The sequence below is a fragment of the Marmota flaviventris genome, chromosome 4 (genome assembly GCF_047511675.1).
Source record: "Marmota flaviventris isolate mMarFla1 chromosome 4, mMarFla1.hap1, whole genome shotgun sequence".
Lineage (NCBI taxonomy): Eukaryota > Metazoa > Chordata > Mammalia > Rodentia > Sciuridae > Marmota > Marmota flaviventris.
In genome coordinates, this window is record NC_092501.1 from 72371949 (window position 1) to 72398530 (window position 26582).

General features: G+C 34.1%; 1 protein-coding gene across 3 annotated transcripts in view; it reads left to right on the forward strand.

Moving 5' to 3' along the window:
• Prkg1 (protein kinase cGMP-dependent 1) overlaps positions 1-26582 on the forward strand; it is a 1193620-nt gene that overhangs the window by 1066120 nt on the left and 100918 nt on the right. For all 3 annotated transcript variants that reach the window (XM_027949240.2, XM_027949239.3, XM_071611255.1), the window contains 2 exons: positions 1240-1305; positions 24410-24484. In XM_027949240.2, coding sequence (XP_027805041.1) covers positions 1240-1305; positions 24410-24484 — 141 coding nt within the window. The remainder of the gene's footprint in view (positions 1-1239; positions 1306-24409; positions 24485-26582) is intronic.

Consider the following 26582-nt stretch of genomic DNA (forward strand, 5'->3'; position numbering starts at 1 on the left):
CTACCAGAAACTCAATATGGGTTTCTTGAGAAGTAGAAAGATTAAAGTCTATTTGAAATGCCAAATGCTAGTACTGTCAAGATATTTTTTTTTAAAGTATATTAGTGATAGGGAACTGGCTTTACCAAATATTAAATACTGATTGTTTCTATGTTTCTTTAAAGCAAATATAACCTTACCATCTTGGTATAGCAACAATGAAATATGGTAAAAATACAGAAAAATACAGAATTCAGAAGTATATGTAAAATTTTAAAAAATGTAAAAAACTCACTGGAATCATTTAAAAGTCTGTTATTAGAGACATGTTTTATGACTCTTAGAATAAAATTATTAATACTATATTGTTGGTACTTATTTGTTTATATTTATTGTATGTACTTGTTTCTGTAATGTATTTCAAACATATTTATCATTAATTATATTTGCATAGGAATTTTTATCTTAGGAAAATAGTGCATTTTCATTATAATTTAATATTATCATTACAATAATGCAATGACATTTTTAGTGGCTGAAAATAATTGTAGATATTGATTTATCACATTCACCTTTGACTACTGGATAAAACAGGAAATATGGCAGATTTTTAAAGGTCAAAGAGGTTGATAAATTACTGCAGTGACAAATGAAACAGTTTTTGTATACTTCAATTGGTGTGACTAAGATTTTTCGAATACTCTTGAAGAACCATAAGCTCTGTAATGGATGAAGAGCTGTGTGTCATAAATTGCCAAATAGTTAGATACATAAAAGCAGGGTCTCTAAAGCAGTGAAATAATTAAAACAGATCCATTGTTCTCAAGGTAACAATGACAAATTCATACATGAGTGGATTAGATACTCAATTTCCAGAAGTATATCTTCAGATGCTTTAAAAACTTTCATCTATTCATGACCATTATTATCTTTGTCATCATCCAATTAATTCATGAATTCCCCAAAGAGCAAAGGGAATGAGGATATACAATGCTGTTCCACTTGTGTAAGTAAAACTCGAAATTTAAAAATTTTAATAACTGGATTTTAACTACAGAATTTGCACGATTAATGACAAGGATGCAGTGGTTCTTTAAGACAAAGAAATCTGTAACATGAACAAAGCTTAAAGTTGAAAGTGACTGAATCAGAAGAGTTTGTATAATTTGGTATGTTTCCTGAATGAATCACAATGGACAATTTTCCTTGATATTAAAGGTTGTTTTATCCTAATGTCTCTCTCTATATTTTTTTATACAGGGAAGATGTGAGAACAGCAAACGTCATTGCCGCAGAAGCCGTAACCTGCCTTGTGATTGACAGAGAGTAAGTACATTCCTGTACTAAGCATATTGCACATTCATATCAGCAACATACATATGTGTTGGGAATTAGGTACCATTTTATGAAGCTATTAATATCATATGTTTTCAATTTTAATTGAGTTCTATATTTTATTCTTATTCCATATTGTTCTTGGAAGTTCCTAACTCTGTCATTTAGCTTTGTGATTTTAAATAAGGTTTTTAATCATGCTGAACCTCACCTTAGTTAGCTCATTATTTGAGAGACAGTTTGAGGATAACTGATGACATGTGATTAAAGTATTTGTCAAAATTCCTTTTCTTCAGAAGGTACTCAACTAATACCAGCTATTTAGGTAATTTTTTTTTTTTTAGTTGCAGCTGACCACAAAAATGTAATTATTTTAATACTGTAACAACTCCAGCAAGTATAATGGTTGAATATCAAACCTGTCTATGCCAAAGCATTGTGGGAATTTTGTGAATGAAACAAAGAATAAAAAAATGGTCTCTTAATTAAAGAAACAAACCACCTTGTGGGATAAACTAATAAGACAGGATGATAGAGTCTGCAGTGGAGGGTGTATTAGTTCAAATTCAGAAAGGAAGAATGAACCCCCACCTCAATTTAGGTAAATTTTTTGAAGAATAATTCTTATTGTCATTAAAAAGTGGGCTATTCCTTTAGCATGTGTTTGTTATCTGCTCTATTCTCCCATTCAGAGACTCCAATACTAGAAGCATTTAGAAAGACACTTTTGGAGAAAGCTTCAGTGTTAGACATGGACATATATATTTAGAAACATCAAAAGTGTGTTTCATGATGCCTATCCATGTTTCTCCTACCCATTCAGGCTTGCTGTTATCACTACCTGAATGCTAAACCACAGAAATGAGATTATTGACTTTTCAAGAACACACTTGGACATATATACTAGGTAAACCCACTTGGGCACTTTTACTCATGGCAGTGTAGGTGGGTAAGTTTACAGAAAAGCTGAGTGGCTGACCCAAAGAGAATTGTAAAACAGGCAATGAACATCTATGTGGATGAAACTGAGGGAACAGATATCATATGCCAAGATGATGGAGTTAGATGCTGAGTGCAAGGGTCACTGGGTGGAGAACAATCCCACTGGATTCACGAATCTTACTTTTGAGGCCCCTCTGTGCTGATTCCTTAGAATCAAAGAAATGAGGCAAATACCAAATGATAGTAATTTCTATGAATACCTCAGAAGCAGTTTTCCTTTGTTTCCCTTGTTCCACATTTATCCATTCATGTATTCTTCTATTAGACTCATGCTTTATTGGAGCATTATTATACTCAGAGAAGTTTCAAAAGTATACTACAGATATCATTTTGGGGTTAGCCTCTACTAGAGATGATGTACATACAAAAACTAACCATCATGTGATCTTCCTAATCATCATGTAAGGAAGAAGTAAGAAGAGTTCAGAATAAACTTTTAAAGGTATCCAAAATGAGGAGTGGCTACTTCTGAGGAGAATCAGAAAGACTTTGGAAAGAAGTGGCATTATTACTTGAATTCTAAAGCATTAGGAAAGACAGTATAAACACACTGAAGTCTATTAGCACGATTCATGAGGAAGCTCTGAGACACTTAACTGGCCAGTGAGATTGTGGAAAGTTGAGAAATGTAACAAATAAGTTCACAAGTATGTCTGGACTCACCAGGAGCTCTGAATGTTGGGATAATGGCAGCTCTGACAATTTTATGTGGTGAAATAGTGTCTCTACAACAATGTATATGGTAGGCTAATTTGAAAATGCTGTGAGAGAGAATTAAAGGAAGAGGCTGAAGATAGAGTATCTGGTTAGTGGCCTAAATCCAGTTGGTGATCATGAGACCATTTATATGAGGAATGTATAATAATGAGTAGGTAAAACCAGAGGGCTTAGCATCACACTATCTGTAAAGAGCAAGTGGAAATTAAGGGATATCGTTGAGGCAGTGAAAGGTAGAAAGAATATAGAAGGAGAATCTGTTTGGGAGTCACAACCATATTAAATACAGTAAGACTGTAATTAATTTGAGGTACAACTTTGGACCCTTGAGGATAGACACTCTTCAGGGGTTAGGAAAGGTGGACCAGGAACTCTTGTTAGAGTTAACTCCATATTATTAGCTTAAAAGTCACCTACATGTTAATAGCCTACATGTTAATATGGAACTACCCTGGAAGAACGAAAAAGAAAAAAAGTATTAAGTTTAGAATTAGGGGAAATTCTTTCACTTAAAGTCAGGCTGGGCACTGTGACACATGCCTATAATCCCAGTAGATTGGGAGGCTGAGTCAGGAAGATCACAAGTTCAAAGCCAGCCTCAGCAATTTAGTGAAGCCCTAAACAACCCAGTGAGATCTTGTCTAAAGGAAAATATAAAAAGGAGTAGGGATATGGCTCAGTGGTTAAACACTCATGGCTGCAATCCCCAGTCAAAAAAGAAAAAAGTCAGGTAAGGAAAGAGAAAACAGTGGAAAAAAATGCAAGGCATTATCAAGCCGAACAACATGGAAACCCTCAGAAAACAAGAGAATATTTCTCTCTCTCTCTTCCTCTCTTCCTCTCTCTCTCTCTCTCTCTCTCTCTCTCTCTCTCTCTCTCACACACACACACACACACACACACATTAAATGTCTAGTTTAAAGAAACAGAAAATTGGTGAAATAAAAAATCATATCCAAGATTCTAGGAAAGCAGTATACAAAAACAAGGTTGTATCACCTGAGGAGGATGCAATCTCCTCATAGCTGGCTCCTCAAAAACCCAGATACTAAGTCATAGTTAGAAAAAGAAATCCTGATGTACTATTGCACAGTAGGTTGACTATAGATAATTATGTACTATATATCTCTAAAACAGCTAAGAACATGTTGAATGGTTTCCCCATAAATAAATGATAAATATTTGAGGAGATGGACATTTAACCTGTTGTAAACATTACATAATGTATTCCAATATTGAAATATCATGGTACCCCACTAATATGATATTTTATATTTTTATGTATCAGTTAAAATACTTTTAATTTTAATTTAGAAAACATGAAAGATGACAAGTGACACTGAGGATGGAGAGAAAAGAGAACCAATTGAATCTTGACTGAACAATTTTATGAGAATATGGGCAAATTATTTCAGTTCTGAGTCTCAGTTTCTCTTTCTAGAAATAGGAGAATATTAAATAAATTATAATATTGAAAATATTGATTGAAAATCAAGCAATTTAATGTAAGAAAAGTTGCATGCTCAGCACAAGACATGCAGTAAGAACTCAAGACATCATAGTATCCTATTCTCAAGAAAGGTACATGCACCTCTTGGATTTAGCGGTTTTCCTCTCTAATCAGAATAATATTATCTTCAGAGATATATACACAGAAGATACCTTGAGAGAGGTCCAGCTTGAAACATAAATACAGAGAAGACAGTTCAAATCTTGAACTTAAGTAGTACATTTCTGTACTCTCAGGAGAGAAGTTGGGCTTCCCACCAAATGTTGAATTCACAGCTTTTTATTTTTAAAAAAAAAGAAACTGTAACTGAAGGATCCTGTCAAAAGCCTGCTGCTGATACCTAATTTATGGTCAATTAGAGAAGCATCAGGGCTTCATCCTATGCAAACAGATGGCAGACATTAGAACTGTCAACACAAGGAGCTTCCTTCACAAATTTACAAGCTAGGTACCATGTTACATAAGCCAGTGATTATGCTTTATCATTCCAGAGGGAAAGCAAAAGAACATTATTATAACTAATCATGCATGTCAGAATTTTTTTTTAAAGAAATGCTCATTCACAAACACAAAAATGATAAACAGATACATGGTTTATATATAAAAAAAAAACTTTCTCTGAGGATTGGTTTCTCACAGTTTCTCTTAGTAACCATCTGTAATGTTTCCAAAACTTGTGAAAACTATCTAAAAATCTAGTGTAATGGAACAATCTAATAATAAATTGCTTCAATGTATAAAAAAATGAGTTCCTGTAGTGTCCTTATTTTAGAATCCTTGAAAAGAAGTAAATACCAAAGTAGACTGCATTCGATAATCAATTATGCAATGATTACTTCTATATTGTCATGGGAAGCTAGAAATTCTATTAAGATTTTTTTTTGACACATTGAGGACTGTTCTGGTCATTGTCAAGGACAGTAACTTCTACCTACTAGTAAATCATAAGGAATAGCACCTTAATCCATAATTACTACCCTGGTATTCTGATTCCCCTTGACTCCAAGGATAGCTGAGATCTTTCCTTAAACCCACGTGAAAGGAGGTGACATCTGGCAAAGAACATGACCAGCATCCATTCTGTTGGTCAATTTTGGTGCCATACTGGCCACTGCTTATGTTGACTCTAACCTCTATTAATATCAAGCTAAAATGACATCAACAATGGTTTTCAAACTTTTGTGTTAACAAGGTCATTGTTTCAACAAAATGAATTATAAAGAACATAGGGACTTTTCTGACTGTCATGGGGATAGGATACCCCCGCAACCAGGGATCTCCCTTCTGTCTCCAAATAACTTCAAGTGGTTCCTCAGACCCTCCATGGAACCCCCAGGAAACCCAGAATGATTTATATACATACACCATATGACAGATATAAGGTCCTTTCCATCCGTGACACTGATATTTTAGCATTTCTTGGGAGCATTGTGTTATTCAGACAAAATCTAGGAGGTGTAGAACAGGAACTAGCTTAGAGGAAATGCATTGTGCTGGAGCATAAAAATTATGAAATTAGGAGGGACTGACAAACAAGATTGTAGGGCATCGCAAATGGCAATCTCAGAAATTAAGGTATCTCTATGGACCAGGGTGGGGGGGTATGACTATAGTTCAAGTACTTTACCTCCCAGAGCTATAGTTGCCTGACTGTGATAGACATATTTATACCATATGTTTAAAAGAGTACCAACACTTTCACCACCAGACTAATGGTAAGGGAGCATCTCATAATTCCAAGGCTGGTCACAAAGCCCATAAGCAGACAGGTTACCAAGAAAGTTGGACACAGAGGAAAAGTCACTAGAATTAGCAAAGACTATTTCTCAGCACCCAAACTGGTACTGAAGTATTAAAACTGGGCACTTTTAATTGGAATTAGACTCTAATTGGAATTAGAGTCAGACAATGAAACATTGATATTTATTAATTAAGAAAGATAATAATGGATGCCTGCTTCCTATGTTAGATGTTAGACCTGCTGAGATGAACAAGACACAAATTCAACAAGAGATTGAAAACTGAATAAGATCAGCTCAATTAGATACAAATCTGTGTCTATATTAGAATGATTTCCTTTACCAGTAAAAATCTTACAACTTTTCAGTTACTCTACCATGCACAGGTCACCTGGGTTTTGACTTCATTTCTAGCTCTTTAGACACACTTGCATCAGTCTTCAAAAACAAGGCTTCTGCTAGTTTCTTCCCAGATCTCCCAGCCTTTTATTTATGGTGAGTTGTTCCTTTCTCCATTCACTTCTGCTGCATATATTCAGCTGTGCAGTAACTGTTGGAATTCCAAATACATGTTCTGGGCTAGGTAGATCACATAGTGGGCCAGTCAGACAGCACCCTGGGCACCATAATACATCAGGACCCAGAATGTCAAAAGAGATTGAAACATATGGAGAAAATAATATCCACCCTAATCCTCCCAGGAAGGGAGCTATGGATGTTTCTGATAATTTGATGGGGGAAAGGCTCACCAAAGTGCATGCTTAAGGAAGAATATGATCACTAAACCACACCCCTTTCAAAACAAAAATGAAAGGCTGTGATAAGTGCAGGAGTTTTCTCTCTCCGAGGAGAGGAGTTCATGTATGAAGCCACAGAGAACTGCATGGCTTGGACCAAGGGTCAGCAAACTTTTTCTGTAAAGGTCCAGCTAGTAAATATTTTAGACATCTTAAGCCAAATGATCCTTGTTCCAGCTCCTCAATTTAGCTGTTTTAGTGCCAAAGCAACAAAAAAGATAATAAATAAATGGACATGGATGTGTTCCAAGTTAAGATTTTCTTATGGATACTGAAATTTGAGTTTCATATCACTTTAATACCTCAAGGAGTATTATTTTTTTATTTGATTTTGTTCCCACCCATTCAAAATGTAAGAATCATTCTTAGCTTATGGCGATGCCAGAAACAAGCAATGACTGAATCCGTCCTGTGATCCATAATAGGCTGTCCTCTGACTGAACAGAGTATTAAAGTTGAGTACTGACCCAAGTGTTCCTGCTCTGACCTTCCTTCATGCTGTAATCAACTTGTCTTTTCAATGAAGCAAATGCATAGACTACTAATCTGAAGTGCCTAGTTATTAACCTGCCAAGAGTGTCTTCTTGATCCTCCTGATGCCATCATTATTTGTCTTCCCAGCTCTGACATCCTATCCCCTGTTCCCACATCCTCTTTCCTTTACTCTTTTGTAGGCATTACCCTTTACTGTTACACTCCCCCCCTCCCATGGACACACACCTGTCTTTTTATTTCTGTACCTCTAATTCCATTCTTTCATTCTATAGGACTTTGATCCAAGTTTTGCATTAATTTTGGTATTAACTAAGTAGAGATTAAGATAGTACTATGAAACAGTTATTTGCAACTTGATGAAATACCCAATAAGACTCAGAAATCATGAAAATCCCCCCCAAAATTTTTTAGATGTCCAGATGCTATTAGGGAATAGGGGAGAGAGAGTAGGTGGTGGATTTGGGGAGAGAAAAACTGTAACCCTGTCAATCAGGTCAGCCTCAGGATCCTGTACCCAAGGTAATTTGCCCACCTAGGTTGCCCATGTCCTTCTTTTTATACAGTTTGCCATTCTGTGTCCACATGATAGGACTACAGGGAATTCGTGTGCCACATTGCCAGTGGTCACGTTGCTTAACTGATAGGGTGATAAACTTAAAGTATTTCACAGCCTCATCCTTTCCTACAGCCTAAGTAGATTTTATTTTGGTTCATTTTCCAGAAAGAGATCTAGGGTGATGTGAGGATATTGGCAGGATGATTATAAGAAAACAAATGTGCCTTGCTAGAATGGTGTCAGCTGTGATCATTTGTGCTTGTCTTTTTTATGGAGCTGTTATTGACTGGTGTTCTTTTCAAAAAATATTTATTAAGCAGAAGAGATAAAAATTCAGAAGTTTTAGATGTAAAAGAGACATTATATTATTTCAATTTAATGATGTCAGTTGAATTATAGCATGCCCTGAGCAAGCATGATCTAACTATAAAAGAAGCATATTTTCAGTGGGGGAAAAAGTATGTCTGGAAGCAGTAATTGTACTTTAAAGTCATGGAGAAAGATTGGTGGGACAGCTGTTTATCATGTGTGCCTGTTAAAATGACAGTAGACTCTTACTGCAAGTCCTTCCAAGAAGCACATACTCTTGACTAAAGAGCTCATTGAGAAGACCCAGAATCAATTCATATACTGGATTACTTCCATATATTATTTCTTTAGACATCAATTATTTAGAGGATTTAAAGGCAAATATGTAAAAAAAAAATGAACTGTTTATTTACATCCTTGTTTTACAGATAATTTCCTGTGTTTTATCTGGTGTCACAAATCCAGAGCGTTTCTCTTTAGTAACATTTTGAATCCTTTCAGAGTAAAAGTCCAACCTCATTAATATATTAATTGGCCAAATAATCCAAATTTAGCATTATTAAAAACATGGCTGAAAAATTTAGGCAACTATACTAGATCAGTCAGAAAGAGTCATATAAGAGATGTTAGAAGAAGCAGGAGAAACCAGGTAGGACTAGGGTTTGACAAACTTTCTCTGTAATGGGCCAGACAATAAACCTGTTTAGCTTTATAGGCCATATTGTCTATGCCAAAAAGTTCAACTCTGCCATTTAACCCAAAGGCTATATATTTCTAAGCCTTTTTTTTTTTTTTGTAGACTGACTTTATTTTATAGGAAAGGAACCTGAGGCCCAGAAGTGTCAGGTACATTCAAATTACATTCTTGAATCCTAATTGCCTTCATTATTATCTTAGAATTTCAGAATGGAATGAGATATTAGAAAACCTCTCTTCCAAGTCCTTTAGTTTCAAAATGAGAAAGGTAGTTCCCAAAGGGAATATGAATTTTCTAAGCTCTTTAGATCCTGGGGTGGAATTATGGCACAAGTTTCCAGTATTTTCACCAGTATCATGTTATGTTTTAGACGACCAAGATAGAAACCTCACACATTCAGGAAGTACATGCATAATTATGTCTACTATGTGACTCTAGGTTCAATATTATGATATATGAAAATGCATAAAAAGCAGATACCTTCAAGAGGCTTAGAATCATGAAAAGGAACAAATGCTATAGTGATATAATAAAAAAATTCACCTGAAAATGAGGGGCTTCTGAGTTAAATTAAAATATTTTCATTGAATTAAATCTGAAGCTAATTTGACTACGTGTAAAGAAGAAGACCAGTGAGTGAAATATTTGAGTTCCAAAAGCCTCCCCAAATGGATAAGGACCTCATCAAATCAAATCCTCCCCCATCCTGGCCAAACAGTTGAGATTAATCAATTTTTAAAATTAATTAATTAATTAATAATTTAAAATTGATTTAAAAATTAATTAACTCAGTTTTCATTTACAATATATAGAGCATTTATTGGATCACTTCCCTTACCTCCCATAAGAAGTTAACTCTCCTATTATTTTTCACTGTACCATCCTTCACCTGCCTTTTCATTCATTTATAGCACTTGTTTGTTTTGACTTACAAACTACATGCTTGAGGAGGCTGGAAACTATATTTATTTTGTGGACTGCCACATCCTCCATTTTAAACATGGTGACACTAAATATCTTTTGAGGGATCCTAGATCAGCCTGGGTCCCATTGGGAAAGAGATGGCATATAGTAATTTGAAGAGGAAAAGTTAATTATGAATAATTAATAACTCTAATAGGGATTAGAGTAATAAGAACACTCTATAGAGAACATACAAATAGCAGATATAGGAATAAATCACCCTAGTTATAAACTGTGAACTCGTATTTATGACTAAGAGGTAAACTTTATTACAGAACAGAGTTCCTGGAGCTCAGCACTATTGACACTTAGGGCCAGATGGCTGTTTTATGTGTGTGATGAGTAGGTCAGGGGTCTGCCTGGTGCACTACAGAATGTTTAGCAGCACCCTGCCCTCTAAGGTCCACTAGATGAGTGTTGTCCAATGTGATGACCAAAAGTGTCTCCAGACATTGACAATTATCCAGACAGGCAGTGGAGGGAAGAGAAGGACACTCTCATAATTTGCTGGATAGCAATATGGTAGCTGTGATGTCATGTTTGTAGAACTTGTGTAGGAAATCAGCACTGCAAGTTTCCTTGAAAAGCTCTTCAAAGGCAGGTATAAAACCACCTGACAGGGAGTTGGCTGGGGAAACTGCTGGCCACCAAGTAACTGTGATGGCTGGACACTGGAGAAGCCCACCAAGCACTCTGAAATCAGGAAGCAAAATCATTTGTTCCTGCAGTGTCTCTCCAGTGACCTCTGTTGACAAGGTTTCAGTGCCAATTGGAAAGAAAAAAACCTAAACGTCAGAATCCATTTTCAGAGAGCAGCCAAGAAGGATGAATTTAGAGCTGGGAGGCAATAAATCAAGAACCAGGACAGATTCAAAACCAAATCATAAACTGGGAACCAGGCATATAAAGATATAAAGCAAGATCTTCTACTTGGTATGAACTCGTGGTCTGAAAGTTAACATAAGAAACTGCAGTTTGAGTAGGAACAAAATACTTGGGGAGACCTGAGGGTGGAAGAATGCTTTTTGCCTAAAGCATCCAGAGGACCTTCTGGACAAAGGGACAAGTGAGCCAAGTTTTTAAGTGGGACTTTTACAAAGGAGAAAGGAGGGGTAAAGGCAGCTGTTGCTGAGAAAAGGGCGTGCAGAAAAAAGAAATTGGAAGGGTTTTGTAGGCTGATGACTGGATTGTGGTAAGAACAGAGGGTTTATAGGACAAGGAACTGGACAGCTAGCCGAATGCTGAGAGATGAGTTTGGAAAGAAGAGAGGGAGATAGATTATAAAGAAATATCTTAGTATCTCAAACTAAAAGAATCTGGACCTTTTTCTCTGGGCTATAAAGAACCAACAGAGATCTGTTCCTTCTGCATTGTGTTTGTCTTTGAAGGAAGGGAGTAGAAGATTGATTATAATGTCGAAGAACTCAAGCAGGGAGACCATTAGGATATTGCTGCAACAGCCCTAAGCAACTTCATTAGGGTTTGGGAGTTTAAACTTTAGTTCAAAGCAGATTTCAGTGAATAATTAAATATAGGAGGTGAGAGAGAAATGCTTCTAGTTTAGGGGACTTGGTGGATGATAGATCAAGCATACAAATGATAAACAGGTTGAGGTAGAAGTGATCAGTTAATTCAATGATGGATATGTGGCATTCAGATTGCCTAAGTGGTATTCAGACATTCAGATGGAGATGTCCATTGACAGAAGTATGTTTTTTTTTCCCTGACAATCAGAAGATGAATGGAAATTGATGTTGCAGTTCACAGTTAATCACTTTAATAATACCATGATATAATCACAGCTTTGGTTTGTTAATTACAATCAGTGTTTTGATTTACACCAGTGAATAAATACTGGGTTTTTTTTCCCCAGTAAATACTTGAATCCTTACTATGTCTCTGAGGTTTGCATCTTTATCCCTTGAGTGTTTTAAAAATTGTTGTTTAAAGATTCAGTGATTTCTTTGGAGTTCATAAACTTATTCTATGAATGAATAAGGAAATATGCAAAAACTCTCAGTGTCTAAATCTTAAATATCAATCTTTCTGTCTTCAAATAAAAAGGTAACATTTGAAATTTCATATTTGGAAATCTCTTTAAAATATTTATAAATAGTGTTTTCTGGCTGCTTACTTGGGAAATGTTTATTTTCCTCATATCCTAGAGATAAGCAGGAAAGGAAGGATGCCAGGACTGAAATTCTGACAGAAGCTTAGCAATCAGTATGAAAATCAACAGGACAATCAGTGAAAGTTAAATTCTGCTTTAGATATTCACTTCACTTTTTTGTAGAGTTAAGTGGTTATGCTTACTTTAGTAGGCACACTTCCCTGGTGAGACAGTTATTACAGGCCCAGCTGGGTCATAAAGATCTAAGACTTTACTTTTCTTTTCAATATGTCTAGCAGTTGGTACTCATTTTGAAACTCAGCATAGAAGCATGAATTGGATTAGCATCAGCCACAATAATGATGCAGCCTCATTCCCAGGATGAGCTTTACTTACAAAGGAGGCCCTTTCTGAATTTACTATTTTGGAAGAAGTGTAGTGGTCATATTGTCTACTGCCCTGCCCAACCATGCAATTGAATTAATTTAAAATGAATACCAGACAATCAAAATCAAATCATGATTTGACAGTTGGTAAGGAAGAGATCATTCTCCATGCTGAAGCAGAGTTAATACATTATCATTTAGACAGAAACCCACTTGGGCTGAGTGAAAACTTATATTTAGTCATGTTTCATTAGACTCTTAAGATTTACTTTTTTCTCTTCCTTTTTTTGTTTTTACATTTCTAATAGAGATTATATCATGATAATATGTGTAAAAACTCTTCACTGTAGAAAAATTGAAAAGAAGAGAAAATTTTAAATATAATCTTGCCATTCAAAGGTACCTACTATTCTTCTATTGACATCTTGGTATACTTCATTAAATAGGGAAATCATTCTACCTAAATTATTTTCCCTGCTTTGACCATATGTAAAGCAACATTAAAAATAATCTCTCTCTTTCTCTCTCTCTCTCTCTCTCACACACACACACACACACACGCACATACAGATTTAAATTGATAGGTAAAGATTGATTAAATAGTGTAACTCATAGGAAAGCTGCAAGGAATATTTTTTCCTCCACTTTAAAAATAAACTAAAATTCACAGAACCAAAATGTCATGTCCCAAAACACATAGCTTATAAGTAGGGAAATGGTTATTAGACTTAATTTGGTTTCCAAAGCCCATCAGAACACATAACCATACTACATTGCCCTGGCAATTTAGCAAGAGCATCACTGAGTTCCTTTGTCTTCTTAGACTTTTAAATGTAATCTGACATCTAGTCAATTTTAATTTTTATTTTTTTGTGACAAATTCTATGCAGTAAGCAGCTTTGCCCATCTTCAGAAGTAATTCCTTGAAGAGATACATGGTAGTAGAATTATAGATTCAGAAGATAAGTATATTTTAAAATTATTGTCTAGAGCCATTATACAGCACTCCCTCACACACATTAGTGACAATGTGAGAATGTCTGTTGCACTGCTTCTGGGCCAGATTGTACTTTGATTTGAAATAATCTTAAGAAATACAGATCAGAGATAAATCCACCCAAGGCATGAAATAATCACCATCCTAAAAGAGTCAATTTGACATTTATTCTTCTCTTGTAATTGATACATGGAGCTTAGTTATTGACAATTAAAGCTGGGGAGATTGTTCATTCTTTGTCAATTACTTTCTTTGTCCTAGAGACGAATAAACAAATATAAGAGACTTCAGAAGATTATGAGAGTAGAAAAGAGCTCAGATGACCTTTCTCTGAAATGTCAGAAATAAATAATAAAGGCCAAAAACGTACCTGAAAAGGAAGGGTAGACAAGAAAAAAGAATGGGAATTAGCCAAGTGACTAACTTAAATCAGAACCAGAAAACCATGACTTGAGAGGGTTCAATTTATAGAGGAAACAGTATGATCAGTGGTGGAAAGAAACATTCAGAGAAGATAACTTGTAAATGTTCTGAGCATTCAGATGTCATGATTTTATTTTAACACTCTCATGTCTGTTAATTGTTACAATAGTCCTGTAGAAACAGATGACATAAACCCCAAAATATTCCAGAAAGGGAAATCGAGGATCAGAGAGGCCAAATGATGGGGTCAGAGTCACAGAGCTCCATTAGAATTTCAGGGCTGTCTGATTTCAAGTCTGTGCTATGCCTGTCATATTGCCTTTAGGCAGTTGCTTCTGTACCAACAAGTTAAGTGCTAACTGGAAAGCTGTATCCTGTTTGCAGAATCTTTTACAGAAGAGTAGAGTGAGAGAGAACCAAGGCGGTGAGACCAAGGAGGATGCTTCTGAGGTTAAGGACAAGTGTCAATACTGTGAATAAGGCAGCAGGGGAAGTAAAAAAGAAAAGGAGGAATGAGCTCAAAAGAGATTGCAAAGGTAAACTGGATATGCTAGGGTAAAAGGAGAAGGTCATAGATAGCATTCAGATATCTCACCATTGGGAAGACGAGAAATTGAGAGGCAAGTCTTGTCTGAAGCTGGTAAATGCAGTTATGGCTAAGCTGAATTTGAGGAGCAAGTGAGATACACTGAGAAAAGTGACCACAATATGGATCTGGAGAGTTCAAAGATACAGATTTAGATGAAAATGAAAGTTGTTAACTTGGAAATGAAAGTCATTAACTTGGAAATTTGAACAATAGTCTCAAGAGTAAATTCTCTTTTATGGGAAACTTTTAAGAAAAATGTAGTTAGCGTAGTGTACAACAAATGGCTTTTGGAAAAAATCACCCAGGTGCAAATTCTGTCTTTAGGGTCTCAGATAAATTATATAATCTCTCTAAGCCTTGCGTCTTCTCTTCTGTTGTCAACCAGGAGATATTGACAGTGTCCAGAAACAATTTTTTTTTTTTATGACTAAAGGATTGGCTACTGGTGTCTGGTGGGTAGAGGCCCGGGATACTGGTAAATATCTTACAATGTGCAGAACAATTCCTGCAACTAAGAACTATATGGTCAAAATGTCAGTAGTACTGAGTTTGAGAAACCCTAGTGCAAACCCTCCATAAAGTAGGAATAACTACTTACTTCATAGAGTTATGAGGTTTCAATAAGGTTATTCTGGTACAAAATAAGGACTTTTGAGGGGGAACACAGTCACACCTATTCTTGCATGTACTATATTGCCCATGACTGTTTTCACATATAACAACATAACTGAGTAGCTACAATCAAGATCTCTTTACTATCTGTCCTTTACAAAAAATTTGTTAACCCCTGTTCTAAATAATTCTCTTCTTTTCACTCTTACACCCTTATATCTAATCCAACACTAAATCTTATTCATTCTACCCTCAATAATTGTAAATTAAACTCCTTTTATACACTGTCCTTTGGTCCCAGCTGATATATTCTAATTTATAGGGTTATATCAATTATATCAGACACCAGTTAAAACAATCTACTTTTTGGTAAATGACTATTTCAAACTGCCTCTGGAAAACTTGGATAAGCTAAATATCTTGTAAAATGTAATAAGAAATTTACTAATTTTTAAAAGTAGGTTGCAAATGAACTACAAAGATACTGCAATAAAACTATTCTAATGTTTTTTATTATATTTTGATATAATATATCAAAATTATTATTTTGATATATTAAAATATATAAAAAAAACCTTTGAAACACAGACAATGTTAGTCCCCAGCTTAACATTTTTATGAAAACATGTCTATTACTGGACTTCTAATTTCTGCTCTCATAAATGATTGGAAAGGGTTACAAAATTGTTCTTTTTCTAGTACTTGGGATTGAACCCAGGGCCTCATGCATGCTAGGCAAGTGTTCTACCACTGACTACACCCCCAGCTCTAACATTTTTATGAACATTATAGCTTTCCTTCTGATAAATACTCAGCCTTTCACTAACTCCAACTTTGTGTTATAAATTTTGTGATTTATCTCTAATATGAAACTGTAAATTCCTTAAGAATATACCTTTTTTTTGCATAATCCACAGTAGCTTAAGTCTGTAGAAAGTAGGCACTGCATAAGATAGAAAAAAGGATAACTGGAAGGTTATGAATGTTTGTTGGTTTAATTTTATCTGGAACTCATTCTCCCATCAAAGAAATATATTCATATGATACTTGATAGCATAAACAATAAGAATTATGATTGTCTTAGTTATAAATAAAATAAACAAAAAATAATGACTATAAAAGCACTCACCGGAAGCTACAATGTGAATCAACAGATTTTTTTTCCATAAACATGTCAAAGCAATGAAGGATGCCTTTTAAACTTAGCTAAGTCACAAGAATCCTGAGCCATCTTAGAGCTCTAACTTTCTATTTTCTTTTAATAAACATCTTTTAGTGAAAAAGCAGTTAGCCAAGATTCAGATTAACAATCTTAAAGCTATAGCCTGTCAAATCAAGAGGGCTTTGCCCAGGCTTCCAATAATACTTGACAAACATTTTGCTCAGCACTAGTGAAATATTTGAAGTAGTTTCTGGTTTACGATATTTCCTTTGATTCTTTTTGTCTTATAGCATTTCACTCTTAAGAATAGATTATCATCTTACTTTAAGGGTGTAATCAAGAAACAAACCTGCTTTATATGAGTTAGAAGATTTTCTATCACTCTAGTTTGAATTTTAAGAGATTCTAGTTTTAAAATTTTTATACAAGATTCTAATCATTGTATTAGAATAGAGGATAGATAAGCATAAATATTAAATCAACTATGAATATAGATATATGAATGCATATGTGGCTTAAGAATATAAAAAGTGCTTTGTAAGCGAAAAGTAAAATATAAATGCTCTCATTTTATTTACACTGCCTTTCTAGTAATTTAAAAGCCCATTTCTCTCAAGATGAAGTCTTATCATATCATAACTGCTGAAGAACAAAATTATACACGTTTTAGACATACCACTGAGTAATCAGCTCCCTTCAGATGGATGTTTTGGCTTAATAATGAAAACATCTTAATAACTGAAATTATTACCCACTGAGCTACTGCCACTATAATGTTCTAAAACAGATTTCCTAGAATGAAAAGAAGCCTTTTAACTGATATTCCTGAAGGAATATTTCTATAAAAGTCATCATTCTTGATGTGAAAGTGTCCTCATTTCTTCTCCCTCCACCTCTCTCTTCCTTCCTTTCTTCCTTCTTTTCTTCCTTCTTTTATTCATCCTACTTTCTTTCCTTTATCCTTTTCTCCCTCTTTCTTCCCTTCATTCTTTCCTTTCCCTCCCCACCTTGCAAGTTTATTTAAACTACTGACATTAAACATAAAAGGGACGTCTGATAATATTTTATCCATTGCCTTAAATAATTCTGTTGAGACTTGTTGAAACTAGATTTCCCACCTTAAGAAAATAAACAGGAGACAGTCCCCACAAGCAATAGTAGGTACATAATGAAAGTTTGCTTTCATTGAGATACAAACTTTGAGATTCCCTAAATTAAAATATTTCACTTCATCATGTCTCCTTAACTTTTTTATGAAATTAAGTCCAGAGTATTAATGAATTTGACTATTTTATTTCATAAGGCTTAAAATATAAATTGTATAATGTCTGTGAATTTAAAAACTGAAAATGATGGATGATTTACTTGTAGTAACCTAGATCTGTTATAATGGGTAAATAACATTTTGTGGTCCACTCATTCAGTTCATAAGGTTGTCAAAACATCTTATAATCTCTTTCAGAATACAGCAATGACAACAAAAGTCTTCTCCATTTATTAGTCAAAAAATGTCATAATGAAGTCTGGCATGATGATACAAACCTGTAATCCCAACAACTCAGGAACCTAAGGAACGAAGATCATAAGTTCAAGGCCAGCCTTAGTAACTTAGTGAGGCCCTAAGCAACTTAGAGAGACCCTGACTCAAAATAAATAATAAAAAGAGATGGGTATGTTGCTCAGTGGTTAAGCACACCTGGATTCAATCCCCAGTACCAAAAAAAAAAAAAAAAAAATCACAGGACCTAAGTAAATAATTAGAAAGGAATCTGATAACTAGAGCAATTCTTTTATAAATATCTGTACAATGAGAGTCCATACAGATGGCAGGTGTTTCTACAGAACATCTGTAAAAGGGAAAAATGCAATGGTAATTTCTTCATATCTGTGGCAAGAAGGATAAATTCTGTAACATCATCAATTATGCTTATCAAGATGTCTTAAATTACTCATTGACCAGTATAGACAATGGCTTTCATTTGGAATTTAGTAATGTTGCTTGAAAATTCTACACTGTATAATGTTTGATTTATTGTTTGGATAGATTTAGAATATTATCCAGGAATCATATTTTAATATTTCAAAAAATATTATATTATTTTGGTTGGAATGGTCTCCTAAATAAAAATCATTTACAAAAGACACAGTTCTAATATCAAAAGCCAGAATTATAGTCCAGGTTACATTTGTTTTCAAAAGAAATTCCATATGTATTATCTATAATCTAGAATACAAATATTTGTGGTTGTATGTATAGTTACCATACCATACCCCCTCCTTCATCTGAATACATGTGTGTATGTGAGTGTATGTGTTAGTAGATGTATAAGTGGGTATACATGCATCAGTGGGTATTCTGATACATGTACATACAGTGGCCTATTAGTCATCTGCTCAAATATTACTTAAGGAGTTTTAAAAACTAAATACTTATGCTATAATATTAAGTTAAGAATTAGGAGATTGAGTCATAACTACTTTCTAATTACAGCTAATCTATGCATAGAAAGAAGTCAAAAAATAAAAGAAAAAAAAGTTCCCCCTTGTTATTTGTAATTAGATAACTATGTGTAATCTTTTAATTTCTTCTTTCAGTTTTTTTATATTTCCCATAGCACAAAAAATATCTATTATATTTTGAATGAAAGTTAGAGGGAATTTATTTCACAAATGACACAAGGCTTTTTTGGACACATATTTTTTTGTCTAGTAGTAAAAATAATAAATTTTGGATTAAGATAACTATGTAAAAATTAATGGTTTAAATTAAGGACATTTAAGAAAACAAAAAAATCACACTTCAGATACTCATTTTTTCATTCTTTTTAAATGTGATATTTGTCATTGAATATTACTAATTTTAAAAAATGGATAAACTATTTTACAAATCATTAGTATAATTAGATGCTTTCTACTTTTACAGCTCACTACAGAACTGCCATATAAATGCTTTTCTCCTTTTAACTTTGCTGATAGGATTTCAAACTAGATTTTTAAAAAGCAATCTGAGGAGTTTTAATCTAGTGTAATGAACAGAACAGAATTTCTTATGTTAATACATTTAACAAGAATGAAGATATTTTTATCAGATTACTCATTAATTCTTTGGTAATGTAATATCCTGATTAAAACATCTTCATCTCAAATAAAGACAAGGAGGAAGACAAATTTTTTTTAAAAAATGAGTTCTCAGAATTACTATGAGCTTAATTATCCAAGATCATGCTCTCTTAATGTACATAATGGACAAGCCAAGTTTTAATGGTCATTATTCTTTGGTTTTCTTTCAAATTTTTCTTTGACTCCTTTGTCAGAATGTTCTTACAATGTTTTAGATTTGGTATTATAAAGAACGGGAATGGGTAATATGGAATACTGATTAGAATCCTGATAAATTATAGTCGTCTTGGACAAGTAATTTAACTCTAGGATTAAATTGTTTTTTATCAATGAAAACAGAAAATTAGCCAAATATTATCTATTTGCATGGCAAAATTAATTTTAAACTTTACATTATAAACTCATCTAACCCTAAAGGGTTTCTTGAAAATCAGCCTTTTTCCAAGTTTTAGCAAAGAACAAAGCATTCTATGGTAACTTGAGAAAATTTATCATATAAAAAAAGAATAATGGCACAAGTCATATTTAAAAATTTTCCTCAACCATGAGGATTTTATTAATCATTTTATTATTGATATCATTTTAAAAAATTTTGTAAGAACTACTGCCTTTAACCATTCAACATTCACTCAGTATGAATTAATGCAGTTGATTACAGAAGACTTCATATTTTTGAATAAGATTCTTGATTCCATAGGCCTTTGTCTATAATTTTCTCTTGTATAGAGATATTGCATTTAGTATAACTTTCTAATTACTCTGCCTCCCAGATGAGATCATTACCCAAGGGTCTGAGATAATAGCTATTCCATCCCCTTGAAGCCAGCTCCCAGGCACAGTGTCATGTTCTACTTTACAGTTTTTCCAACCAACTTATATATGAAAGTAATTAAGTAACTTTTAAATTTAAGTCAATAAATCTTCTAAGATATTTCAGGACCTGACAATGCATAACTTAATGTTTAATGATTACAACACACAAAGTCATTTACATATTTTAGATTATACAAGGGCTAGGATGCAGCTCAGTTGTAGAGCACTCGCCTAACAACCAAGAGGCCCTGGGTTTGATCCCCAGCAATGAAAAAAAAAAGTAGATGCCTTTAATTTCTTTCGTCTGTCTAATTGCTCCGGCCAGTGTTTCGAGAACTATGTTGAACAGAAGTGGTGAGAGAGGGCATCCCTGTCTTGTTCCAGATTTTAGAGGGAATGCCTTCAATTTTTCTCCATTCAGAATGATGCTAGCCTGAGGCTTAGCATAGATTGCTTTTACAATATTGAGGTATGTTCCTGTTATCCCTAGTTTTTCTAGAGTTTTGAACATAAAGGGATGCTGTACTTTGTCGAATGCTTTTTCCGCATCTATCGAGATGATCATATGGTTCTTATTTTTAAGTCTATTGATGTGGTGAATAACATTTATTGATTTCCTTATATTGAACCAGCCTTGCATCCCAGGGATGAATCCTACTATTTGCAGATGACATGATTCTATACCTAGCAGACCCAAAAGGGTCTACAAAGAAACTATTAGAGCTAATAAATGAATTCAGCAAAGTGGCAGGATATAAAATCAACACGCATAAATCAAAGGCATTCCTGTATATCAGCGACAAATCCTCTGAAATGGAAATGAGGACAACCACTCCATTCACAATATCTTCAAAAAAAATAAAATACTTGGGAATCAACCTAACAAAAGAGGTGAAAGACTTATACAATGAAAACTACAGAACCCTAAAGAGAGAAATAGAAGAAGATCTTAGAAGATGGAAAAATATACCCTGTTCATGGATAGGCAGAACTAACATCATCAAAATGGCGATATTACCAAAAGTTCTCTATAGGTTTAATGCAATGCCAATCAAAATCCCAACGGCATTTCTTGTAGAAATAGAGAAAGCAATCATGAAATTCATATGGAAAAATAAAAGACCCAGAATAGCAAAAACAATGCTAAGCAGGAAGTGTGAATCAGGCGGTATAGCGATACCAGACTTCAAACTATATTACAGAGCAATAGTAACAAAAACAGCATGGTACTGGTACCAAAACAGGCGGGTGGACCAATGGTACAGAATAGAGGACACAGAAACCAATCCACAAAACTACAACTATCTTATATTTGATAAAGGGGCTAAAAGCATGCAATGGAGGAAGGATAGCATCTTCAACAAATGGTGCTGGGAAAACTGGAAATCCATATGCAACAAAATGAAACTGAATCCCTTTCTCTCGCCATGCACAAAAGTTAATTCAAAATGGATCAAGGAGCTTGATATCAAATCAGAGACGCGCCGTCTGATAGAAGAGAAAGTTGGCTACGATCTACAGTCGGTGGGGTCGGGCTCCAAATTCCTCAATAGGACACCCATAGCACAAAAGTTAATAACTAGAATCAACAAATGGGACTTACTCAAACTAAAAAGTTTTTTCTCAGCAAAAGATACAATAAGAGAGGTAAATAGAGAGCCTACATCCTGGGAACAAATCTTTACTCCTCACACCTCAGATAGAGCCCTAATATCCAGAGTATACAAAGAGCTCAAAAAATTAGACAATAAGAGAACAAACAACCCAATCAACAAATGGGCCAAGGACCTGAACAGACACTTCTCAGAGGAGGACATACAGTCAATCAACAAGTACATGAAAAAATGCTCACCATCTCTAGCAGTCAGAGAAATGCAAATCAAAACCACCCTAAGATACCATCTCACTCCAGTTAGATTGGCAGCCATTATGAAGTCAAACAACAACAAGTGCTGGCGAGGATGTGGGGAAAAGGGTACACTTGTACATTGCTGGTGGGACTGCAAATTGGTGCAGCCAATTTGGAAAGCAGTATGGAGATTTCTTGGAAAGCTGGGAATGGAGCCACCATTTGACCCAGCTATTCCCCTTCTCGGTCTATTCCCTAAAGACCTAAAAAGAGCATGCTACAGGGACACTGCTACATCGATGTTCATAGCAGCACAATTCACAATAGCTAGACTGTGGAACCAACCTAGATGCCCTTCAATGGATGAATGGATAAAAAAAATGTGGCATTTATACACAATGGAGTATTACTCTGCATTAAAAAATGACAAAATCATAGAATTTACAGGGAAATGGATGGCATTAGAGCAGATTATGCTAAGTGAAGCTAGCCAATCCCTAAAAAACAAATGTCTAATGTCTTCTTTGATATAAGGAGAGTAGCTAAGAACAGAGTAGGGTCGAAGAGCATGAGAAGAAGATTAACATTAAACAGGGATGAGAGGTGGGAGGGAAAGGGAGAGAGAAGGGAAAATGCATGGAAATGGAAGGAGACCCTCAGAGGTATACAAAAGTACATACAAGAGGAAGTGAGGGGAAGGGGAAAAATAATACAAGGGGGACTAACGAATGTCAGTAAAGGGGGCAGAGAGAGAAGAGGGGAGGGGAGGGGAGGGGAGGGGAGGGGGGATAGTAGAGGATAGGAAAGACAGCAGAATACAACAGACACTAGTATGGCAATATGTAAATCAATGGATGTGTAACTGACGTGATTCTGCAATCTGTATATGGGGTAAAAATGGGAGCTCATAACCCACTTGAATCAAATTGTGAAATATGATATATCAAGAACTATGTAATGTTTTGAACAGCCAACAATAAAAAATTTAAAAAAAAAAAAAAAAAAAAAGTAGAGATTTAAAATCAAAATGTGATTCTTAAACCACTTCAAAACTCTCCACCCAGAGCCCAGATATTATTAGAAATTTCACAATTAGCTTCCAACCATAGTGATTTGGATAGTGCAATGTAAGTTTGAATAGTAGGAAGGCGAATGATCACCTTCTGCCATTTAATCTTCCCATTTTCTTGCTGTGTAACTCTGGGCTAGTTTCTCAACCTGTTGTACTTTAATATCCTCCTTTACAATATGGGGATAAATGAAAGTAAAATAGAGATAAATAATCCTAACTCAGTGGGTCCTTGTACACTATTAGTTACTACATATGAAGCACACTGGGCAGTGCCTGGTATGTGGGGCTCTGTCATGTGAAGTCCCAGATTTCTGTGTATAGTCTCTATTTTTTGTTTCTTCATCCACAAAAGGAAAGTTCTAGTCATTACCAAAATCTTGTTTGCCTAAGAGTTACTGTATCTTGTTGTTTGCTTTTTGAGGACAATTATAATATGTGTGTATGTTTACATTGCATTATTTTATAGTGTTATATTATAAATATATAATAGATGAGACTTCTCTGTAGAAAGTAAGTCTGAATACATTTCTAGGTACATAGTAGGATATTGATAGACTGAGTAAATTAAACCACCTGCTTTACACGAGAGTGATTTTTTTTTCATGCTTTCAAAGGAGTTGATTTTTCTATAATTCTTTCCTGCTGTTTGTTTTCCCATCAGCTACACATTTTTTTGCCTTTGAAGATTAGCTTACTAATTTTAAGTATAGATAATGATGCTTGTCTTTTATAGCTTGAGAATTGAATTAATAAATGTGAATGATAATTATAATACCTGACATATAGTAAGCACTCCGTGGTTGGTAGATCTTGTTGTTGTTTTAGTATTATAATGAAAAGACTCATTAACTTTGTGATGCATATAAATTAATGTATCATATATTTTAATCTACTCAGTTATTTGAATATCTGTCTTTACCAGACATATAGCCAGATACAGTTAAGTATTGGGGACTATGGAGGTGAATCAAGTAGGAAAGGTCTCTGATCTCATAAAGTTTATATCAGAGTCAGGGGAAAAAATCTGCTCTCTGGTATGTTTATTAATGATGCATTAGGTTAAGTGTTTGAATTTATTTTTCTTTAGATGCCCTTAATTGTTTCACCTTACGATTGACTAGGTTTCTATCCTTACTACTTTGTATTTGTCCTAATTACTGTGTTTTTCCTCTTACAGCTCTTTCAAGCATTTGATTGGAGGGCTGGACGATGTTTCTAATAAAGCATATGAGGATGCAGAAGCAAAAGCAAAGTAAGTGATACTATTTTCTTTTGCCTTTATCTTGATAAATATTGATTTTGAATAGAAATAAGATCGAATATTTTGATGGACTCAACAAAGTCCAAAACTCTGATAGTAAGAATCTAATTACTTGAGAATAAAATGAAGCAAACTATTCAAGATAATTATTATACAATATGCTTATTTAGTATATCTCTCTTTAAACATAAAACCTTAATTTTGTGATGAAGATCATCTAAACAAGGTACAAGGTTAGTTTAAAATAAAGTATAAATGATTGAATATAAATATGTAATTTGTTCTATAGACAATATTTTCTGAACAAATGGTGGTTGCATTCAACTGCATAAAATGTAATAAAGCTAGAGGTATTTACAAGGCTGCAATTATTATCACTTCACATTGAACTTTGATGTTACTAATTTGGAATTGATATGAGATGATAAATAACCTATCAATTATCATTTTGTTTAAAAATACAATTCTTCTACAAGGATAGTTTTCTTTAATCCAAAACTTTAATGTTTGACAAACATTTGAAGTAATTTGAGATTGCATTTTTTTCTGCAGAAGTTTTGGGCTAATTAAACAAACAAACAAACAAAAAACAATATCATAATCCTACCCAGTTTCTTCCAGTGAAAATTCTTATTTCATTATCATTCAGGACACTTAAAAAGGACACTTTAATTTCAAAACAGTGAGTGTTAAATAGATAGTTCATGGGCAGAATATGATTAGTTGGTTTTATAGGAACCTAAAAATCAAAGTATTTTTTTTTTCTTGCTTTGAGAATTCATGAAGATAAAACATTTGGCCTAGAACAAAAATGATAGGGACTATACTACATGTTGACCCCATAAAATTATATTTCAAAAGTTATATGGATATATTTATAATTTCTTCTCTATATAGTTTTGTTTTGTTTTGTTTTGTTTTGTTTTCTCTGAGTTTTGGAGGGACAGAGACTTACATCCTGAGGTCAAATGCTCACAGTGCCCCTATGAGAACCTGCCCAGGAAATCACATAGGCCAGTTTTAATACCACATCCCACAGAGTCTTTGAGATTACATATACTATGGATACTTAATATCAATTCTTCTGACAATTAATGATCCTTTAGTACATTTAAATGCATATTCATGTTCAGTGTACACTTTCGCTTCTAGTACTAGAACAGATACCGCTGAGATGACAGAGGGACCATGAAAAGTATCTTTTCAATCTCATAATATATAAAAATGTATTTTGTTATTGTTGAACTTTATTCCTAAAAAAATTATTTATTTTTCTATGTTAAAAAAACTTCATATTTATGTCATCATTTATTTCAGCTTGTTTTTATTTTTCCTTAGAAAATATGTATATGTGTGTTTATATATACAATAACTGGTATTAATCTTAAATATCCATTGAAATCTACTTGAGTTACTAGTCTTAGAATTGCTAGAAAAAGTCAGAAGTATTTTACACTAATATATTCTCGATACTTTGGACTATTTCTATTTCCCTGTTGAACTTCAAATATATTATCTAGTGACAGTTTTTGTATAGCCCATATTTATTGCAAAAAGTTGAGGCCATCACAGGCTTACAATTGATAAGTAATGGAAAAGCAACTGTGAATTAGTCATCTCCTTCTCAGTGTCTATTGACCTTATAAAGATAACAGTGTGTACATGTCAAGATTCTGTCCATTCATGAATTCACCTGCACACACTAAAGGTAGTAGGAAAACTAATATACTGAAATCCAGACTCAAACAATTGGAAGGAAGGTGTAACTACAGTTCAGGTAACAAAAGAGAATCAGTCAACATAAAACACATGAGTGAAAGGCCAGAATCCTTGGTTTCTGCTCCGGACTCCATTCTTCCCAAGCAAGTGATCTTTGTCAGACCTGTCTTTCTACCTTAGTTACCACATCTGTAAAATGCTAATTTTTGAGATTTAATTGGTGACAGTATTTTCAGACTTTTTAAATTATAATGAGCCATAAAAGTGGTTGAATTAATCATTGGAAATATACTTTAATGCATTTCATATATGGTCATATTTAAAGATATTAATTATTCCACATATATTATCTAAATTTATTTTACCTAAG